At 44.0% G+C, this 19,289-nt stretch overlaps 1 protein-coding gene across 1 annotated transcript in view; it reads left to right on the forward strand.

The window, feature by feature from the left end:
* The window catches only part of DNAH1 (dynein axonemal heavy chain 1), a 3,604,831-nt gene that overhangs the window by 1,638,461 nt on the left and 1,947,081 nt on the right, over nucleotides 1-19,289 (forward strand). Inside the window, exon 31 of the mRNA XM_069644003.1 lies at nucleotides 18,185-18,298. Within this exon, the coding sequence (XP_069500104.1) occupies nucleotides 18,185-18,298 (114 nt within the window). The remainder of the gene's footprint in view (nucleotides 1-18,184; nucleotides 18,299-19,289) is intronic.

The raw sequence follows: 19,289 nt of genomic DNA on the forward strand, positions 1-19,289 counted from the left end.
CCTGATAAAAAAGGAACTTTGGTGCTTGTTTGTTACGACAGGCCCTCTGCAGTAAAAGTCTGTTATTGGCAAAGAGGCTTTGGCTTAAGGCCCTGATACCTATGCTTTGAACTGTATTATCGTGGCAGAGAAGCCAGAGTGCGTGCAAAGCTCGAATGTGCCACCTTGCACCTTATTTCTTGAACACTTTTCTTTTTGCATACACTATTGTCACACACCATTTTGTATTTAGAAGTAAGGATTGGCAATAGGTTTATTAGTATAGGCCCTTTTCTTTTAACAGAGACTCTACTAGGACTGCTTATTATTATTTGATGCCGGCAGCTTGCTTCCATTCTTAGATTTAGGTTTAGCTAGGCGTTCAACCAGCCCATTAAAGTTCAATAAACACCCTTGAACTGTGATCACTTGTGTCTGTCTTCACTGTTTGATACCATGCCTTCCTTATAGGTGCAAATATCAGGAAAGGAGAGAAGACGGAAGGGGGTTATGGTAATAAAGGAGAGGTAGCATCTGGAGGGGAGAGTGGGCCAAAGAAGGTGGCAGTAGTTAAAATAACTATAGAGGAGTGTGATAACTTTGGGAACGAAGTTGGACCAGAAGGTGTTAACAGGAAATGAGACCAAGAAGGGTGTAGCAACATCGGAAGCAGAGAGTATCCTGAAAAAGGTTGTGATAAGGTAGAAGATATCACAACGCCGCCTGCATGCTGGGACGATTTGGGACGAGAGGAAAAAAAAGGATAAACCGCTGAATAAATTAAAAGACTTGAAATACATTACAAGTAAGCAAAGCATAGCCATTGGATGGATAGACACGAGAGCACCTAGGGAACACAGATGGTGGCGGGATCTAGAAAAATGGTGCACGGCAGAGACAGGAGTGTGGGAGAAAGCACTTAGAGCACAAACAGAGGAGCCCGGGATAGATCTACAGAGATGTATAGCACTGACAGTAACGCTGTTTGCGAACAGGGAAGTTGAGGATAATATGGAAGAACGGACGGAGGGAGATGCAATAGTCACGATCGATGGATAGGCGGATGTGCAGGCCGGGGGGATGAGCGGTGGGGTAGGTGGATGGAGGTTTATAAAGACGGGAGGGGATTTTGTAGTTGAACCTGTTGCTCTGTGTTATGCAATTGTAATGTGATGTTAAAACCAAATTAAAAAAAAAGAATAAAAAAAATGGTTAGAAGAGGGAATGGTTTGGCTCTCTCGGTTTTCAGAACCCTATTTTCACATACTTCAGGAAAAGGTATTGTACGTTTCTGAGATTGACAAAAGAATGTCAACATTTTCTTTATAAGTGTCTTCCCTTTGGTCTGAACGACTCCCCAAGAGTGTTCACAAAGCACCAAAGGGTCTTGAAGTTTCAGTAAATGAGAAGGGTACATTTATCTCCAGTACTGAGATGGGTTTCCCCTCGTCCTTCTTCATCAATGTATTCCAGGGAAGAACATGATTTAGCCAATCGTGGTTCCAGAGAGCCTGGGCCCACTGGTCTCTTGCATTCATGTGGTGCCCTTTCCAGGACTCAGGGTGTGGAAGGGCGACACAGTAGGACCAGCACAGAGATTCTCAGCCCAAGCTGTTGTAGGTTTCCCTATAGCGTTTGCAAGCTCTGTTTTTGTCTTTTGGGTTGAATCCGGATGAGCATTTTATTGTGGAAGATCCTTTTCAGAATCGTCCCTTTCCGGTTTTTCTGACAATCATTGCTTCAGGATATGGTTGGAGAGCCCCTTTCAATGTTCTACAAGTTCAAGGTCTTTGGTCTGTGCAAAAGAAAATAGAGCACATACATCTGTTGGGACTAAAGGCTCTTCTGATGGCTATGAGAGCCTTTCTTTCTGTTTTGGCGTGCAAAGTAGTTTAGGTTCACACAGACAACACCACTGCTATGTTTTATGTGAACCAGCATGGTGCATCCACTCATATACCCACTGTGCTTTGTGACAGCCTATCCTTATCTCTGGGCTATTGGAAACAGCAGTCCAGCATATTCAGGGTGTCATAAATAGGAAGGCAGAGATATTTATTTGCTGCAAGACACAACATGAAATACAATTCTTACTTTTCATGAATGGGTAAGAGTCAGAGTTCCTTAGAAGATGCCTGTCTATTTTGGTCAGGCAAGTTCCTCAAAGCCTTTCCTTAGATGCCATTGATTAAGAAGGTTCTCGAGAAGTTCAAGCAAAGATTGGCAACAACCATGATTCTGGTATTTAGATCGTCTACTGTTATTGGGCGGAGTTATCTTGGCTCTTCCTTTGACTAAAGACCTTCTGTTCCAAGAGAAAGGGACGATTCTCCACCCCTTCCTACCATTTCTCAGCTTTAGAGCCTGGCCTAAAGAGCTAGTTTAGTCTTGAGAAGGAATTTCAAGGCACAACATTCAGGTTATGTGTAAAGCTAGGAAGAATTTTACCAGAAAATAATATTCAAATAAATGGATACGTTTCTATCATTGGGCTCTGGAAAAGAATATCAACCCTGTCAGGATCTCGGCTCATCTCGGCTCGCTCTGCAACTGGTGGTGGCGTTACCCCGCTTTTTTTTCGGCATAGTGGGTTGGATTTCCGCTTTGCCACCACCAAGATGGTGTTAACGGGAGTGTCACAGTGCCACATCCAAGATGGTACCCGCTATTTTGCATGCTGTGTTAACCGGAACAGCCTGCACCACAGCCAGTATAAGGTTACATGCTTCCTGGAGCGCCACGCGTCTCAACGCTCAGATTTGTTCCTCTGAGTCGACACTTCTATTTCTTCTTGTTCCCGCTCAGGCCTTCCTGGCTTTCCTGCTCCTCCTTGTATTACTGGACACTCTTCTGCCTGTTTCTCTGCTCTCAGCTGTTCTTCCCAGTCTTGTCTCTTCTTGCTGCGTTCCTGGTATCATGACTCCTTGGCTGTTCGAGGATTTTGCCTACCATCTTTCATTAAGATGATCCTCCTGCCACACCACCCTTCTGGGTTTCTTCCCCTTGAGGGTTTCCCTGGGTGGTCGCTCCTGGCTCACGACCCTTCCTTGTCTACACTCCAGGGCTGGCTCGTGTTCCTGGATAGGCTCTCCTTGCCCATCTTGGCTTCACGATCACAAGGTACAGAAAAGGTTGTGATGCAAGAGGCAACGAAAATGGAGCGAATGTAGCAGCTCGTAGCTGCAGTACAGTCTTTAACATCAGGGGTACTGAACCTCAAGGATGAAAATACCATCCATAGAGAAATGGTGACTACTCGCCAGGCCCAGCCTCCTGAAACTCCTCCCGGGGCCCTTCCTTCTGCGAAATATGACAGGAATCATAAGAAACAGAGAGTTTCTGGATGCTTGCTTTGTTCAATTCACATTTAAGGCCCCTTTGTTGTCTACAGATCGGTAACGAGTGGGATATATGATCTCCAATTTAACCGGGAATGCCCTGGCTTGGGCAATGCCCTTGGTGACCACAATTAACTGAGTTCTGGATGACTACCCTGGATTTGTGAGAAGCATACGTGCTATGTTCGACTATACAGAACTAACCTTTTCATCCCAAGAATCTCTGCTTGACCTCAGACAAGAGGACAGTGATGTGTTATCATACGTTACTCACTTTAAACAATTTCCGGCGGATGCCGCTTGGCCTGACTAAGCCTTAGTCACTCTATTTCGCAGATGCCTGAATGAAGACTTGAAGGATGAAGTTTCCGGTGACTATGGTGTTGCAATTGGAATTTCGTACTCAAGAGAGAGAATTCGAAAAGAAGAGGAGTCAGGCGCAGGCTGGCCTTAGTGCGTCTTCTCTACCTCGTTTTGTTCTTCATGCTGCCAAAGAACACGAACCTATGCGATTTGGCGCTGCAAGAGGGCCGCTATCTCCTGATGAACAAACCATAAGAGTACACAAGAATTGTACTGCAAATGCCTACCTTGTCAGGGAATACCAGATTGCCCCACCTAGATATTTGGGAAACGCCAGCGCCGGGTCGTGAGATGGATGACAAACCAGGAAGTGGAATTGTGTGCCAGTCCCTCCCTGTTATCAACATCTTATCAGGACTCCAACACACACGATATCCAACGATTTTTGGGACTAGCAAACATTTACAGGAAATTCATTCCCAACTTTGTCGGAACTGTATTGCCCGTAAGAAGGCATCTGAAAAGGGAACACTTTCTTCATGTGGGATGAACAGGCTGCTACTGCTTTCAATTAGTTGAAACCTGTATTTACATCATCTCCTATACTGGTTCAGCCTGATGTTACTCTGCACTTTTTTGTAGGGACTGACGCCTCCAATTCCGCACTAGGGCCTGTTTAAAACAGATACACTCTGATGGTGAAGAACATCCTTTGGCTTACTTGTCTCAGACACTCACGGACTCGGAACGCAACTACTCGTTTTTGAAACAGGAACAGGTGTGTCTTGATTGGAGGCACCTGCTGTTTGGGACACAGCATCCTGTAGAAATTCACACGAACCATCGAAACCTGAGAGTGGTGCAAAATATGCAATGTCAGAACAGTCATCATGCCAGATGGGCTTACTGTTTTGCGCAATATGACATGGTAGTAACCACGCCTTGTCAGGGAAACTGAGGGAGGGCGCTTAACCGGTGAAGAATGAAAAGTTCCTTCTCTTGCCAAGATTATTGTACTGTGTCCAAGTTTTTACAACAGGTCAAGGAAGTGAGCCGAATGGAGACTATCCGGAGCCACTGACACACTGTTGAAGAAGGAACCCTACTACACCAGCGCACAGTACTCAGCTTTATGTTCCTACTCGGAAGTTCCAGTTACAAGTATCTGCCATGTGTCACGATAACGTTGCTGCAGGTCATAGAGGGGTGACCAGCACTGAGGACCTTGTCTTGCATCACTTTTGGAGGCCACGCTTGCGTTCTGATGTACAATACTACGTGGCCAGTTATTGGGTATGTCCTCAAACCAAGGTGCCCAAGTGGTTTCCCTTGGTTCAATTACAGCAGCTGGAAATTCCGTCCGCTCAATGGTGGCACATTTCTACTGATTTCTTTGTTGACATTCCAGCCTCTAACGCATACACTGTCATAATGGCTACAGTGGACTCTCGGGACCTTCCATGGCTGCATGTTTCTTGCAAAATATCTTTTGGTTGCACAACTTACCCACTTCCATAACCTCCGATCGTGGATCCCAATTTACTTTGTATTTTTGGAACCATGTCTGCAAGGTTAACCATGCACTTTCCTCTGGATTCCACCCTCAGACCAACGGACAGATGGAGCGCCTCAACCAATCTTTGGACATTATCTGAGGTGTCTTACGTCTGCCACACATGACAATTAGTCTGACCTGCTGCCCATGCTAGAGTTTGCATACAACACCACCACTCCCTCTGTAACGGGACTCAGTCCATTTTTCTGCACTTGTAGATTCCAGCCATTGTGTTTGTCGACCTTCACCATTCCGGCTTCTGCTGTGCCTGCGTCTGATAGCCTTGTTGCTGATGTTCAGGATGGTCACATGATGGCGACTCAGAGCCTGCGGGCTAGTCGGGTCACGATTAATAAATATACGGATTGCAATATGACACAGAAACCTGCTCTATCTGTAGGTGACCGTGTTATGTTGTCGGCACGTTATCTCCCTACTCATCTGGTGCCTTGTAAACTGGCCCTCCCGGTTCTTTAGGCCCTTCAGGACTCGTAAGCTACTCTCTCCGGTTGCCTTTATTCTGGATCTCCCTCCCGGATCCACACAGTTTTTCATGTTTCTGAATTGAAATGACTTCACCTGGATCGTTTTGGGCGGTAACCCGGACCCCGACTCTCCCTGTTGTGAACCCGGATAATCCAGAGTATGAGTTTTCCCAGATCAGTGATTCCCGCTTTTGGAGGGGGGGGAGGGTGCTCCAGTACTTGGTGGACAGGAAGGGCCCAACCCTATGCCACCGTTCCTGGGAACCTGCCTCTGCTGTTCACGCCCCTGTTCTGGTTCACCAGTTCCATGGCTTGCACCTGTGAAAGCCTGGCCCCTTAGGGAGGGGGCATACTGTCAGGATCTTGATTCACCTCGACTCGCTCTGGAACCATTGGCGGTGTGACCAGGCTGTATTTCTGTGGAGTGGGTTTCTCTGCTCCCTATGTACTGGATACTCTTCTGCCCCTTCCTCCACTCTTAGCAGCTCTTCCCCCTCTTGTCGCTTCTTGCTGCGCTCTTGGTATCCTGACTCCTGGGGTGGTGCTGTAGGAATTCCGTCTACCATCTTTCATCAAGACCATCCTCCTGCCACACCACCCTTCTGGGTTTGTTTTCTTCCCCTTGAGGATTTCCCTGGGTGGTCACTCCTGGCTTACAAGCCTTCCTTGTCTCCTCTCCAGGTATGGTTCATGTTCCTGGAGAGTCTCTTCTTGCCCATCTTGGCTTAACGAGCAGGAGGTACGTGACAACCCCTCTAACTGCATCCACAGACAGTCTTTCAAGTGTCATTTGGTCAGTACAGGCATTAACACTGATTGTAAACATCTCTTTCCCATTGCAGCCTAATTCTAATAGGACCGAGAATCTCTTTTCTTTGCTGAACGAAGCCTTTAGGCATCATTTTACTGATTCCCTAATGAGGAAACCATTCAAGCCCTTTGACATTGTGTGGCCTTGACCTCCTCTCTGGGACGACAGCCTTCCTTGTTGAGCTTACTTTGCCCTGGCGGTGAGCAAGTTGCAGGTTTTATCATGTAAGGAGCTTTATACAGTTTGTGTGCTAACAAAATAGTTCTTAGGACAGTTGTCATTTATTTTGAAAGCTTGGCCTGACTTTCATTTGAACCAGGAAATTCATCCTCGGACATATAATTCCCCAGAAGAGGAGGCTCTGCACAACCAAGATGAAGCCAATTTTATTTGGACTGTACAAGACCTTCAATCTTTTGTATATTCTTGGTGATGTTTCACCTGGACTCAAGGCGACCATGGCCACCAAAGCCAGATCGATTGTGTCATGCATTTGAAACGCATACACTTTGCATGCTCTTTCTTTTCCTGAGAAACTGCATATGCATTACTCCAGGTCCACAGCAATGTCAGTAACTTCACACCTCCCACCCAGCCATCCCCTCGTTAATATGCCAGTGAATCTGAATGTCAGCACGTCGGAAGCGTCTGTTACTCTCTGTTGTAGTGCGGCTTGATGTTTTGCAGACTCGGTGATCTTGCCCTCGATTGTAATGCATCCTGCTAGAGTAGTGGAGCTGAAGGGTAATTATGAGTTACCCATTCATTCTATTACGCAGCCTCTGCTGGACGCTGAGTGTACTCTGCAAGGACATATCTCTGCAAAATGGACTCAAATCAAGGCATGTATAGTAATGAGCTTAATATGTGCAATAGCTTTGCAGATTTTAGTATATGGGTAGATTAACTGGACAAATGTGCTGTCGAATTTCAGCTTGTAAAAAAAGATACTTCCCGACAAACAGACCTACAGATTTCACCAGTGGCACACGAGTATTTGGATAAAATAGATAATGGCTTTCAGTTTGAATGTCAACTGGAGCGCTCAAATCAGTCGTCACAAACTATGAAGAGAAAAACTGATTTTCTAGGCCAGGAGGTAGAATTTAATTTGCCCATAGTAACCTTGTCATCATCACTATTAATCGGTGAGCAGCTACAGGGTGTGAAATGATACGTTTTCCGGTTCCTGTAAGTAAACCTGTATCAGGATCTCATAGCTTTATTGCATCTGAGACTACTAAAAATAAAACTAATTCCCACCATTTCTAGAAGTTTGCGAGTGGGAAAATCCCAAATGCTGGTAATTATGGATAAGACTTTAAGAGACTGTGTTGTGGAGTGTAGAAACGTCATCCTCACAAACATAGAGAATCCACGAGGGAAAGAACCCAGAGGGCCTACGGAATAAAGTTCTGGCATGATTTCATCAAAAAAATGGGTCGGGGTGGTTAGAACCTTGGATCTGAAGGTCCCTACGCAGGCTGGAGGTAGATGACTGAGTATCCAGTAAATTGTCACTGACAATGGCCGCTTTAATAAAAAAACGCAGCAAAAAGGCTGTTGTGTGACGCGGTCAAAGTGTTTCCATTATACCACACAAGGGGAGTGTTAGGGAGAATTCTCTCCTTAGGCTGAATTTCCTAACCTAGTGAGTCCCCCAGCAGCTTTGCTGGATTTCTGGAGTTTGTTTTTTTCTCCTGCCAAGAGTGAGACTCTTTTTTTCTCCCACTCTTGGACATGATTTATGGTGTTCCTTTGACTGTTAATGTGTTTTATGGGCTATGGGGTCCTTTACTCCATAGAGTCTCATGTGTTTTTACTATGTGTGTTACACAGCACCCTCCGTGCAGTGACACAGGGGTGTCATAGTGACACCCCACCATAGACTCCGTACCCTGGGACTGACTACTGTCTCCCGGGGCATGTAAAGTCACCATTGGCTTTACTAGTCCCAAATTATTAACAGAAACCGGTACAAACCATCATATTGTGGACGTACTGGTCGGGGCAATTCGATTGCCCTGGAGTCTTTTAGTCAAGGGGGAACGTCTCCGTCCCCCCTGATCGAGTTTTGGCTGGTGGCAGTAGATACTACTTTTTATATTCGACCGCGAATATATCCCTATGGGATTTTCCCATTGTTTGAGGCTACCAACTTTAATTATTTAATTCTCATAGCCTCGGACACACCGCCGGTTTATTTAATTAATATTAATCCGCCGGTTGGTATTTTTTTGCCAGGACTCGATTCTAAAATGGTGTTTGTGTTTTCTTCTGTGATTCCAACCCAAGTCAAGCCCTTTGTTCCACTTTTTGGCGGGCTGCTCCACAGAAGCCTCCAAAAGTGGTGCCACTCTGTCTGGGTACCACAGGGGGTGTGGGGGGGGGTTTAGGCACCCTGGACTGAGTTACCTTGGTAACTCAAGTCGCACTCTTGTGTGACTGGCCCAAGTGGTGAGCTGGCCGGCTCACCACTTAGCATGTTTGATTGACAGCTAGGCTGAGTGAATGGGGGTGTGCTGCATAAAAGCAGGGCTTTGGGGACTGGAACTTCAGAAGTCGCCACAGGACCTGAGAATCCGACGAGGGAGAAGCTGAGCTGACCTACCACGACACCACCGGTGGAGCCCTGCGGAACCGACTCACCACTTCCCGACGACAGAGAAGATCTCCCGACTAGAGAGGCTTCTTCCCCTGACTGGTGGGCACAACCAGTTTACCTTCTTCTCTTCGCATCCCAGGCCGTCTTGTGGTCGAATTGCCCGTGCCAAGCACCCCGGCAACCGGATAGCCACTTAACTCTGGACCGCGAATAAAAGGACCGCTCCTTTTACCTGAGTACTCCGCGGCTGGTTTCTTCCCTGGCAGTGCAACGGACTCCTGTCTTCCTCCCCGACGATATCCTCTCTTCCCCCGGACGAAGCACCGACTTGCATCCGCTGCCAGGAACAACTGCCCCCGCTGGAGTATTCTCAACACTTTAAGGTACCGTGTCCGCCAGGCCTCCCTTTCTAAACAACAAGGTAATAATAATCCCTTAACCTTCTGGACTGGGTTGGCCGTCTTGACCTTCTAACGGGTCCCTTTCTTTTGGTCCAACTCTTTTTTGAACCTTTGCAAGACTCTTGTGCACTTCAACTGTGTGACCTTGGACACATTTCGTTCTGATCCTCTTAAAGTGGATCCGGCCTTCTGAAATCTAACTTCACGGTTTTACTTGCCTCCCTCTCTTGTTTTGTTCTTATGAAAGGGTTGGGATCTGTTTCATATTATACTCTGCTTTTCTCTCCCTTTTAAAACGAATTATTAGAGTGCCATCTGCGTTAAGCGCTCACCGCTGTCTGAATATAAGTGGGGCTTTACGTAAGACTTGTCTAAAATTCTTCTAAGGGAGTGTATATCTTTTAGTGACCGTGTTTTTGAATTGCTTACTATTAGTGTCTGTGTGTTTTTCTAGATGTGGTTTTAAATAAATAAATATATCTCTTTTACACCAAACTCTGGTCAGCGTTTACTTGTTCTACTGTGCTCTTCTGACCTATTGTGAATACTCTGTATACTGCCTAACTCTTCTTGAGGGAAGTCTGACTGCTCAGCCACAGCTACCAAGTGAATCTGTGTGGTGCAGACTGCTACCAAGTGGGTTCACTGCCAAACACCTGTAGTCTTAAATCTTTTGCAGTGGTCCCAGAGGGAACTGCACAGGTTTCTGCCTAACAGGGAGCAGTGTCCCCGCTCCCATTGTGAGGTATAATGGGTCAGAGGGTTGCGGGGTAGTCTCCCGCATCCATTGCATGGATTGTGGGGGGCCACACCACAACCTTTTTGCTGCGATTTATTTTAAACAACCATTTTCGCAGCAACTTTATTACATGGAACCAATGACTGGTGTACCGAGAAGAACAGGGACTGTATTGTAGTGGGATGTGGATCTTGTACTCTGCCACTATTTCTCAGCAAATTTTAATCTATGCCAAAGCACTCCTCAAATCTGAGTTTGGTAGTTGATTTGATATGAATCCCTCTTTTTTTCTAATTATTGATTTTCTGATTGGACGATTTTTAAGATTTATGACCCTCCCTTGATTGTTTTATGTTTGTCTGCACCTCTATGCCCATGGGCCTCTGCTCCAGCGCGTTATAAATCAATAAATAAAATAAAATATGTCACTATCACTTGGTGAAGAAACTGGTGAACGGGCAGTGGTGCTGCGAGGGCCGGTTGCATGGAGGGGTGTGGGAACCCATGCACATTGCGGAGGATGCATGCACTGGGGTTCGATATGCTAAACTCTTTTGCTGCTTTTTACAGCATCTTTGAAGTCGTTTTTCAGCATAGCCTTTTACCAGAGAAGGCCTTTGAAGCAAGTTGTGGAGGAACCATAGGCTAATGAAGGTTATTTTGTGTACTCGTTTACTATTGCAAGGAGGAGAGATGCTGGTTGTTGAATGTAGTCCTACAGGTCCTGGCAGATATTTCTGGGCAGATAGCTCGAGCCATTGGATGCACGGGATGTTTGGGCTATTGAATAGCTTTCAAAGGTTAAAAACAAAATGGGGCACAAGAGATAGCAGTAGACAAGCCCAATATTGCCTGGTCACTGCTTCTCCGTTTGAATAAGGTGCAATGAATTCTGTTTTGCTACTATATGTCACTACCATAGATATCGACCCCTGTCCTTGGTAGAGCAGGTATGTTGCACAGGGATGGGTAAACGTGCCCAATAGTAAACACACATGCAGCCTGTCATTAATGCTGTCCACTCTATATCTCTATATGTGCAACGTCTAGGTGATTCATTCTCCGCATTCCCACTTACTTTTCTTTCTACTATGATTATAGCTGTCCACCTAGATTCTGGTGTATTGAGGAGTACCAAGATATTATACTACTGCTCTGGTTCGTATCCGTGGTTTCACCGACGAAAATCATTTCGAAGTAATTTACTTCGAAATCATTATTTCGAAAATACTGCGAAAAATATATGGAGTTGTGAGTTTAGGGGTGAAAAGGGGGTGGGAAGGGTCTTGGGTAGGGTTAGTAGGAAAGGGGAGGCATGGCATGGGGGACCCTCCCAAATATAAAAAAATTATAATTTGAAGTAACATTTCGCAGTAATCACTTAGAAGAAAATTACTTCGAAGTGATTTCCGTCTGAAATGAAATGGTTATGCTGATTAGTGCTGACCAATTTATTCCGTCTTGAACATATTATGTTCTGGGGGCACTGCTGAGGGCTGAGCTTAAATAATAATAATATAATATTAACTGATTGAAAGGAAATACCTATAATGTTCTTTCTAACTACTGAATAATGTGCCCTTTTACATGACCAAAATATCTACATTGCCAATACATCGGTTACCCTCAGGCTTTGATTGAAGTAGCTCTGCAACCTTATTTCTTTTGAAAGACATTTTCTGTAAAACGTGATAGAACATTGATCATATCTACCAACCTTCTATTGAAGATTGCTTTGCTCAGTGACTTATTTCAGTGACGTGATCATTCATGTCTGTGGAGATGTTTTCCTTAAAGTATGCTGTCTTTGGGTATAGTAAATCTGAACAAATCCATTTAATGTTTTAAGCCCAAACACAAATCACACCAGAACATGCAATGACATGCTCACCTCTCACCCCTTGCAAGCACCTCTCACCTGTTGGGTGTTCCCTTTGTTTCTTCTTGATGCCTTGCAGCCTATCTACTAAGCGCCTTTTGAATAAGTAAGATCTTTCCCGACCTGCTTCCACAGTGTTGCCTGGGGAAACGATAACTGAGGTGGACAGGAGGAAAAGGCCTGAATGGGGAAAAAGCCAGGAAGGCAAAAAAAAACCTTAGTGGTAATGGATGGTAGTAATCCAGGGGGCAATCCAATCAAGAGGGCCAAAAGGCAAGGAACAGAGCAGAGGCAGAAAAAATGTAGACAGGGAAGAAATTGAGCAATGCAGGTGAGGAATTGGAGACTGCAGAGAAGCAGCAAAAAAAGAAACTGCAGCAAAGCGGGAACACATGGAGAAAGCAACGAGATGCCAGTGGGCAAAAGAAGGGAAGGGAAGAGAAAGAACAGCGTCTTACCCAGGTTAGCACAAGGGTAGCAAAATGCGGGGCCGGCGGTGAACTCCGAATAAAAAGGGATTGGGATAGTGGGTGTCATCTTAGAAAAGACTAGACTGGTGAAAGGAGGTTCCTAACTAATGTGATGGAACACTACGTTGTAAGATGTTGCCCCCTCCACAGCACTGTGACAGACATTTTGAACAATCATAGACAAAAATTGGAAAAAAGACGTCTTTTCCAATGAACAGGCTAAAGAGAGCTGTTGCTCTGTCAGGGTTCTTGAGGATGCATATTAGGGAACTCTGGTGTCTACCAGCTACTCAGTGATGCATAACTAGTGCATCTTGGTCAAAGCTCTGCTATAGTGGTAGCCCTTTTTTAAAAACGAGTGGAACTGTTTAAGTTGGGGAGACTGTTCTTGTTTCCAATACGCTTATTATATTGATGTGCTTTTCACTTTTATGGCACATTATTTTGTGTTTGTCATTTTTGTTGTAATCCTATTTATTGTTGAGAATGTTTATGGCTGCTACTGTTAACGTGTCAATGCTCCCAGTCTATTATGGTTGCCATTATTACATGTATTGACAAAGCCAATCGTTGAAGCTGTACAAATGTAGTGGTTGAGATTTCTTTTCATTTAAAGCACCCACAGGACAAATAAGTCTTTTCCTCTACATTTGCAAAGCCAGTCTATTAGTTTTGCCATTTTTTGTTAATTTGGACTCACATGGGCCTCTTTACGAGGTTGGAGGCAGCCTTGCCAGTAAGAGCGGCAAGGCTACCTCCATACCGGGATGAAAGTTCGACACCCGCGAATGGGCAATAACCGGGGTATTCTGACCCCGCCGGCCCCGGTAATTGCCCTTTTGCGGGTGCCGGTGTAGTTAGATCCCCATTCCCATTTCAGCCCCATAGGGCTCAATGTGAATGGGGATGCCTGTAGCACCGGCACCGTTCATAACGGTACCAGTGCTACAGGCCTGCTGTGCTCGCGGGTGCCTTTCATTACGCCAGGGCAGACCTGGCGGAATGAAAGGCACACGTGGCACAATTGAGTTTGCCGGTCCGCTAACAACGGTACTGGCCAGCATACCGGTACTGTGTTGCCGATAGCCACCTGTATTGGTATAGAAAATGTTTGTGGGCTTGACATTTTTCTATCTTTCGTACAGGGATGGGTACACACCAGTACTGTGACCAGTATCAAAATCAGTGTTATTATTTTTTTTCCATATTTAGGTAATTTAACATGGCTATGGATTTCTGTGATGTCGTAAGCAGCAGTATTCTATCTCGTTTCAATTCCCCACGGTGCGGCTAGACCCCACAAGGTGCTTTACTCTATTCTACTCCAGTTGCGGCGAGTTGGGGCCGTTGCTGGAAGTTAGCAGCGTTGAGCGGCAAGGAGTGACGCTGCTGTGTGCATAGCTCCAGCAGAGAACATTATCCAGCTGGCACCCTGTGAGGATAGAGAGCGCTGTGCTGAGCTGGCTGCAGGGCAGCTCGCTTTCAGAGTAGGTGAGCAAGGGAGGCTCGCTCCCATGAGTATAGGTGGAGCTTCGGTCAAATTGCTACTGAGTTGCTGGTGGGGCTGCAGTAAGTTTGCACCGTTTCTGTAGCTGGTTTGGCTCCTGGCTTGGAGCTATCCCCATATTTACTGTTGTAGTGCATGTGCAGAGGGAGTCTGTCTATTACTCTTTCTTTGCGGGGCTACAGCCCAGCCCAAGCATTGCATGCGACAGTGTGTTTTGTATATTACACCTGTAAAATACAGACTAAGGTCTTGAGGAGACGCATCAGTTACTGCGGGATAAATTCCTTTGAGATGAGCGGTCTCCCCGACTAAAGAGCAGCGCAATCAGCAAGGGTCTAGTGTAGGTGTAAGCGTGTTCCAAATTCCAAGAATCAAAACGGCTCTGGCATGGCCTCCCACACGAGGCTAAGAAGTCAAAATGGGTCTTACTGCAGGTAAACCACGTTGTAAATGAATCAGCAACAGAAAGTGGTCAGACTGTGGGTAGGTCCAAAGTGAATGGTTCTGTGCACCAAGAAAATGAGATAGTGGCTGTGTTAATGCATAATCTGGGAGACGACAGACCTTGTACAGATGGGTTGGACACGCAGGATGCATGACGGTGCCTAAGCCCGCTTGAGGAAGAATACCTAAGCCCAAACTAACTACTTGCCTTTACCGTAAACAATCTGCACACCCTGCCCACTCACTGATTGCTGGCCAGAAAATAACATACTTTTTCCAAAGAACTGGATCCAGTACTGAAATAAGGTTGATTATTCCCATTAGGGCAACGGCAACAATCGACCAATCCCACAGGAACGACTTAAGTATCATCGAGTTTGTGGACTTCGTTATATTAGAAGTTGAATTACGTCCTTCGTAGAGCGTCGTGCAGCAAACCTGTGACTGTGAGGCTTCACTTATAGGATCCCTCACTGAACTCACTAATTTGTTGGAAAAAAGTCCAATTATTGACAGTTTCTTTTTTTTTTTTTTTTTTTTTTTTTTTTATTATTTAAAGTGTAGTATTTTTAGTTTCATTTTAAACTTTTATCGCACTTTCCAAATCACTTCAATCCGTGTCCTTTCCTTTCTTTTCACCGTGATTATTTTTTTTTTGCATCCATCTTCTCCTACGTTTTTTTTTGTTTTTTTTTTTTCCTTTTTTTTTTTTTTCCTCATTTGATGAAACCGGATGTATTACGGCTTTCCTCTGCTAGTTCATTATCTTTATCTTTGAGGATTTTGTCCAGAAAGTTTATACCCGCACATGAGAATCGTGGATTGTGTCCTTGGATAAAATAGTCCCATCGTTCCTCGTCGTTGCATTGGGTTGTTGTTGACATATACTTTGATAACAAACGCTTTCTGACCATTGAAACGGCGGTGCAGTTCATCAAGAGATGTATCGGAGTCTCTTGTTGCGACTCTATTTGGCAGAACCTGCAGCGCCCCTCATTAATGCCTCTTCCTCCAGTTCTGTTTTTATATTCGTTTGTTGGGTAGACTCCCAACCGGATTTTTAGTAGTGTTGCTCTATGTATTTTTGATGGAAATTTTACTAGGTACTCTGGAAGCATATTTCTTTTTCTATGTTCAACTGCCATGGAGTTTACATTCGACAGCTTCATTTTGGCCTCTCTTGTTGCAATCCAGTCCTGTCTCATGAGCTTTTCTTTTACTTTGCTGGGATTGGTAATCAGTTCTTCTTTCGATGAGTCCAATTTTGTTAGTATTTGAGACCATTCTCTTTTCCAATGGTTAAGGTAGATTGAGCTTTTGTCTACTCCTTTCGTTGCCAATAGTTTATAGCTATCGGCCGGACTGGTTTCACATATTTTCCTCAATAAGCATAATGATTTCCATTTCATTGTAGCTTCGAGTGACTCGAGGCCCAGTTCCGCTCTAATAGCCACTATCGGAGTACACCTTGGAAGCTTCAATACTGGTTTCCAAAACCCACTTTCCAGTTTCGACCATAATTTATGAGATAGATTCAGACCGGCTTCACTTCCGTATGCTAAGGAGGGCAGAACTTTTTGAACATAGAACAATCTTACTGGTACCAGTGAAAATTTTCCATATTTGCCATCCAAAACCCTTCCTTGTGCGCTTAGATTTCTGACTTTTACTTGCAGAGTATCTACCCAACTCTTTTCCACTGTCGAGGAGTTGAGTCCGATTCCTAAGTATTTTATCATCTGTATTTGTTCAAGAGGTTCTCCTGCTATATGCCATTTAAATTTTTTTCTTATGGCGTTGTTCTTGCCGTTTATAGTCAGGATCTTTGATTTTCCCACATTGATTGTCAAATCATTTTTTTGCATGTAGGTTTGTAGGTTGTTTATGAGTCGTTGCAGCCCTATTCTTGTTTCATCTAATAATACTATGTCGTCTGCATAGCATATTATCGCCACTTCCTGGTTGTTAATTTTTGGACTGAAGTGTCTTGTGCCTGAAGTAATTTCTGGAATATCGGCTATGAACAATTTGAACAGTGTTGCTGCAAGCGGACAACCTTGCTTCACTCCCTTGTTGATACTGATGTTGGCCGTCAGATCCCCTCGGACAGTTTCTCAATGCTAACAGGGGACGAGGACTTCCGCCAGGGAGCAGCCTTGCATCATACCCTACAGGAAGTCGACGAAAGAATAAGACTTACCTCTCCAACTATTTCCGCACTCAACATGGTGATCAGTTCATTTTTTGATTTGTATGATATCATCTATGATGAGGTCAAAGCTCATACTTTGATTTTAAGTGCAATCAATTTAATATTGGATTTATTGGGAGAAGTTCCCTGCCACCCACCTTGTCCCCCTCCAACTCTCCACGCCGAATGAGGTTTTAGCTTATATTTTTTGTCATGTATTTTATATTTCTGTACTGTTGAATTGTAAAGGTTTTTTAAAACCATATATAAATCAAAAAAGATTTAAAACGGCTATTTCAAATAAATCTCTCTGAAAGGTAATGGGTTAATTGCATCTAACAAGCAATGTCTTAAGCCACTTTTCATTTCTAAGCATTACAGCAAGTCGGCACAAAGCCTGGAATCTAACTATTGGCTTGCCTCTTTTATTGTTATGTGTTGAAAATGTAAAGACTATTAGTAACCTTGTTACTTTTGTTTTTCTTTATAAATAATAGGTAAATATCAGTAGTAACATGTTATTCATTTGATTGGGATCATATTTCGGAAAATGTTATGTTAAAAATATCTGAATAGGGAGAACATATCTGCATTCAAAAACATCCCAAACTGTTGGATATGACAATGCGTGTCCTTACTTGAATGGGCTGCAACCATGAAACAAGAATTGGCATGGGCAATATGGTTTGACTGTCATAATGTCAAGTGCAGCCACAAATGCCGCAATAAACTTCACGCCAGTACGCAATATCAGCAGTAAAGTTCCCACCGTTTATTGCAAGTGAAAACATTTATAAAACTACCCAATGCAAAATAGGCATACACTTCAAAGAAAATGTCGGGCGTGAAAAATACTGGTTTGCCAAGCCTGGATAACTGGGGACACCCCATTACATTGATAGCAGAGGCAACCAATTGGCACTCGACAATACAAAGTATGCACAACGCCAGAAACATACAAAAGGAGGTAATCACTGCACATCCACTATGGCTGGTGTGTATCGTACACATTTGCTCTCTACCACTATCTTTTTAATACAAAAAGCCTTTCTCCACTCGGTGTTGTTAATGTATCATGTATAATGTATCATGTATAATGTATAATGTATCATGTATAAGCCAAAAACTAAACACATATTCAATGACCATTTTAATTGACAGCATTTTGCAGGGTGAACTGTCCTGACCACCCCACATCATCACCTGACTGGTCCTTCTCCCAGGAAGCTTTGTACATTACATACATAATGCACGCGTCATAGGGTTAATTTACGTACTACTTTGCCATACAGAACGTAAGAGAAAATGTAATAAAATAACTTTAGAGCTGTACATGAAAGAATATTGAGAATCGGCGCTTGGCATTATCCTGTTTGCAGTGACCTGATTCTCTTGCACATATCTGAGCGTAATGCGCCCCCCCCCCCCCCCCCCGCCCCATTTGTCTCTCTGTATCATGCATGTCTTCTCCCCTCAGCTGGAGCGTTTCATGTTTGAAGGGGTTGAAATCCCACTGGTCGCTTCCTGCGCTGTGTTTATCACCATGAACCCTGGCTACGCCGGCCGCACTGAGTTACCAGATAACCTAAAGGTGAGCAAAACATTACCTTTTTCTCATGCTCTGTCTTGTTTATATCCAGAATCGCAAACTTTCACCAGTTTTATTACAAACCAAACGATGTATATACTACGCAGCCGTTTAAGACATGCCCTCTACAATTACATTTTTTTATGTCGTTAATATGTGCAGTGTTTTTTTATTTAATTATTTAACCTAACGAATGCACATTCCTAAAATGCAGCAAGGCTTTTCTTAATTTAGTATGTTGACGTGTCTGTAAGCACATTTAAGCAAAATCATATGCGTTTTGGTCAACCAATATAACTAAATATGTGCACTTGAGTGGGGTGTGCTGCATTATTTTCCTAATATATATATGCTTCCCGGCCTCCTGCCTCTGGCTGTGTTTATGTTGCTGCTCGTTGTGTTGTATATTCTTTTTGTGCAACTTTTTAAATATTAAAAAACATCCGTATTCACTACACGTTTTTTTTGTTTCTGTACTTGATTTTGATTTTGGAGTCTGCTATTTGCATTTGGCCCGCGGGAGTGCGGTTCGCCTTTTCCTCTTTTCCTTTGGATATATATATATATATATATATATATATGTAAACTAAGCAACCATAACTCGCGCCACCACTGTGCACTGCTAAGACTAACACACAGGACATCACTTATGACATCACATGTCTGGCTCCCCCTTTTTTTCCTTTACTGGCATATCTAGGCCACATGGTTTTCTTCAGTAACGGTCAGGAATTAAAAATTGAAAAGGTGCTATATTTGAAGACCTATCCTTGAAAAATGTTCTTACATTAATTCCCTTAGGGTCCAGTCAAATCATGTGATACATATGCATAGAGTAAGTAGCACCTTTGAAACAGAGCAATCATTTCTCTGCATTAAGATAATCAGTTAGGTTATGAACACTTTCTGCTACTACTGCTGCTTTTTTGCTTACTTCACTTTCCCTGTATATACTCATATTTGTATGTTTTGTTGTCTCTTTCTGTTTTGTCTG

This window comes from Ambystoma mexicanum, chromosome 2p (genome assembly GCF_040938575.1).
Source record: "Ambystoma mexicanum isolate Mex_15411 chromosome 2p, UKY_AmexF1_1, whole genome shotgun sequence".
In the NCBI taxonomy this organism is placed as follows: Eukaryota; Metazoa; Chordata; class Amphibia; order Caudata; family Ambystomatidae; genus Ambystoma; species Ambystoma mexicanum.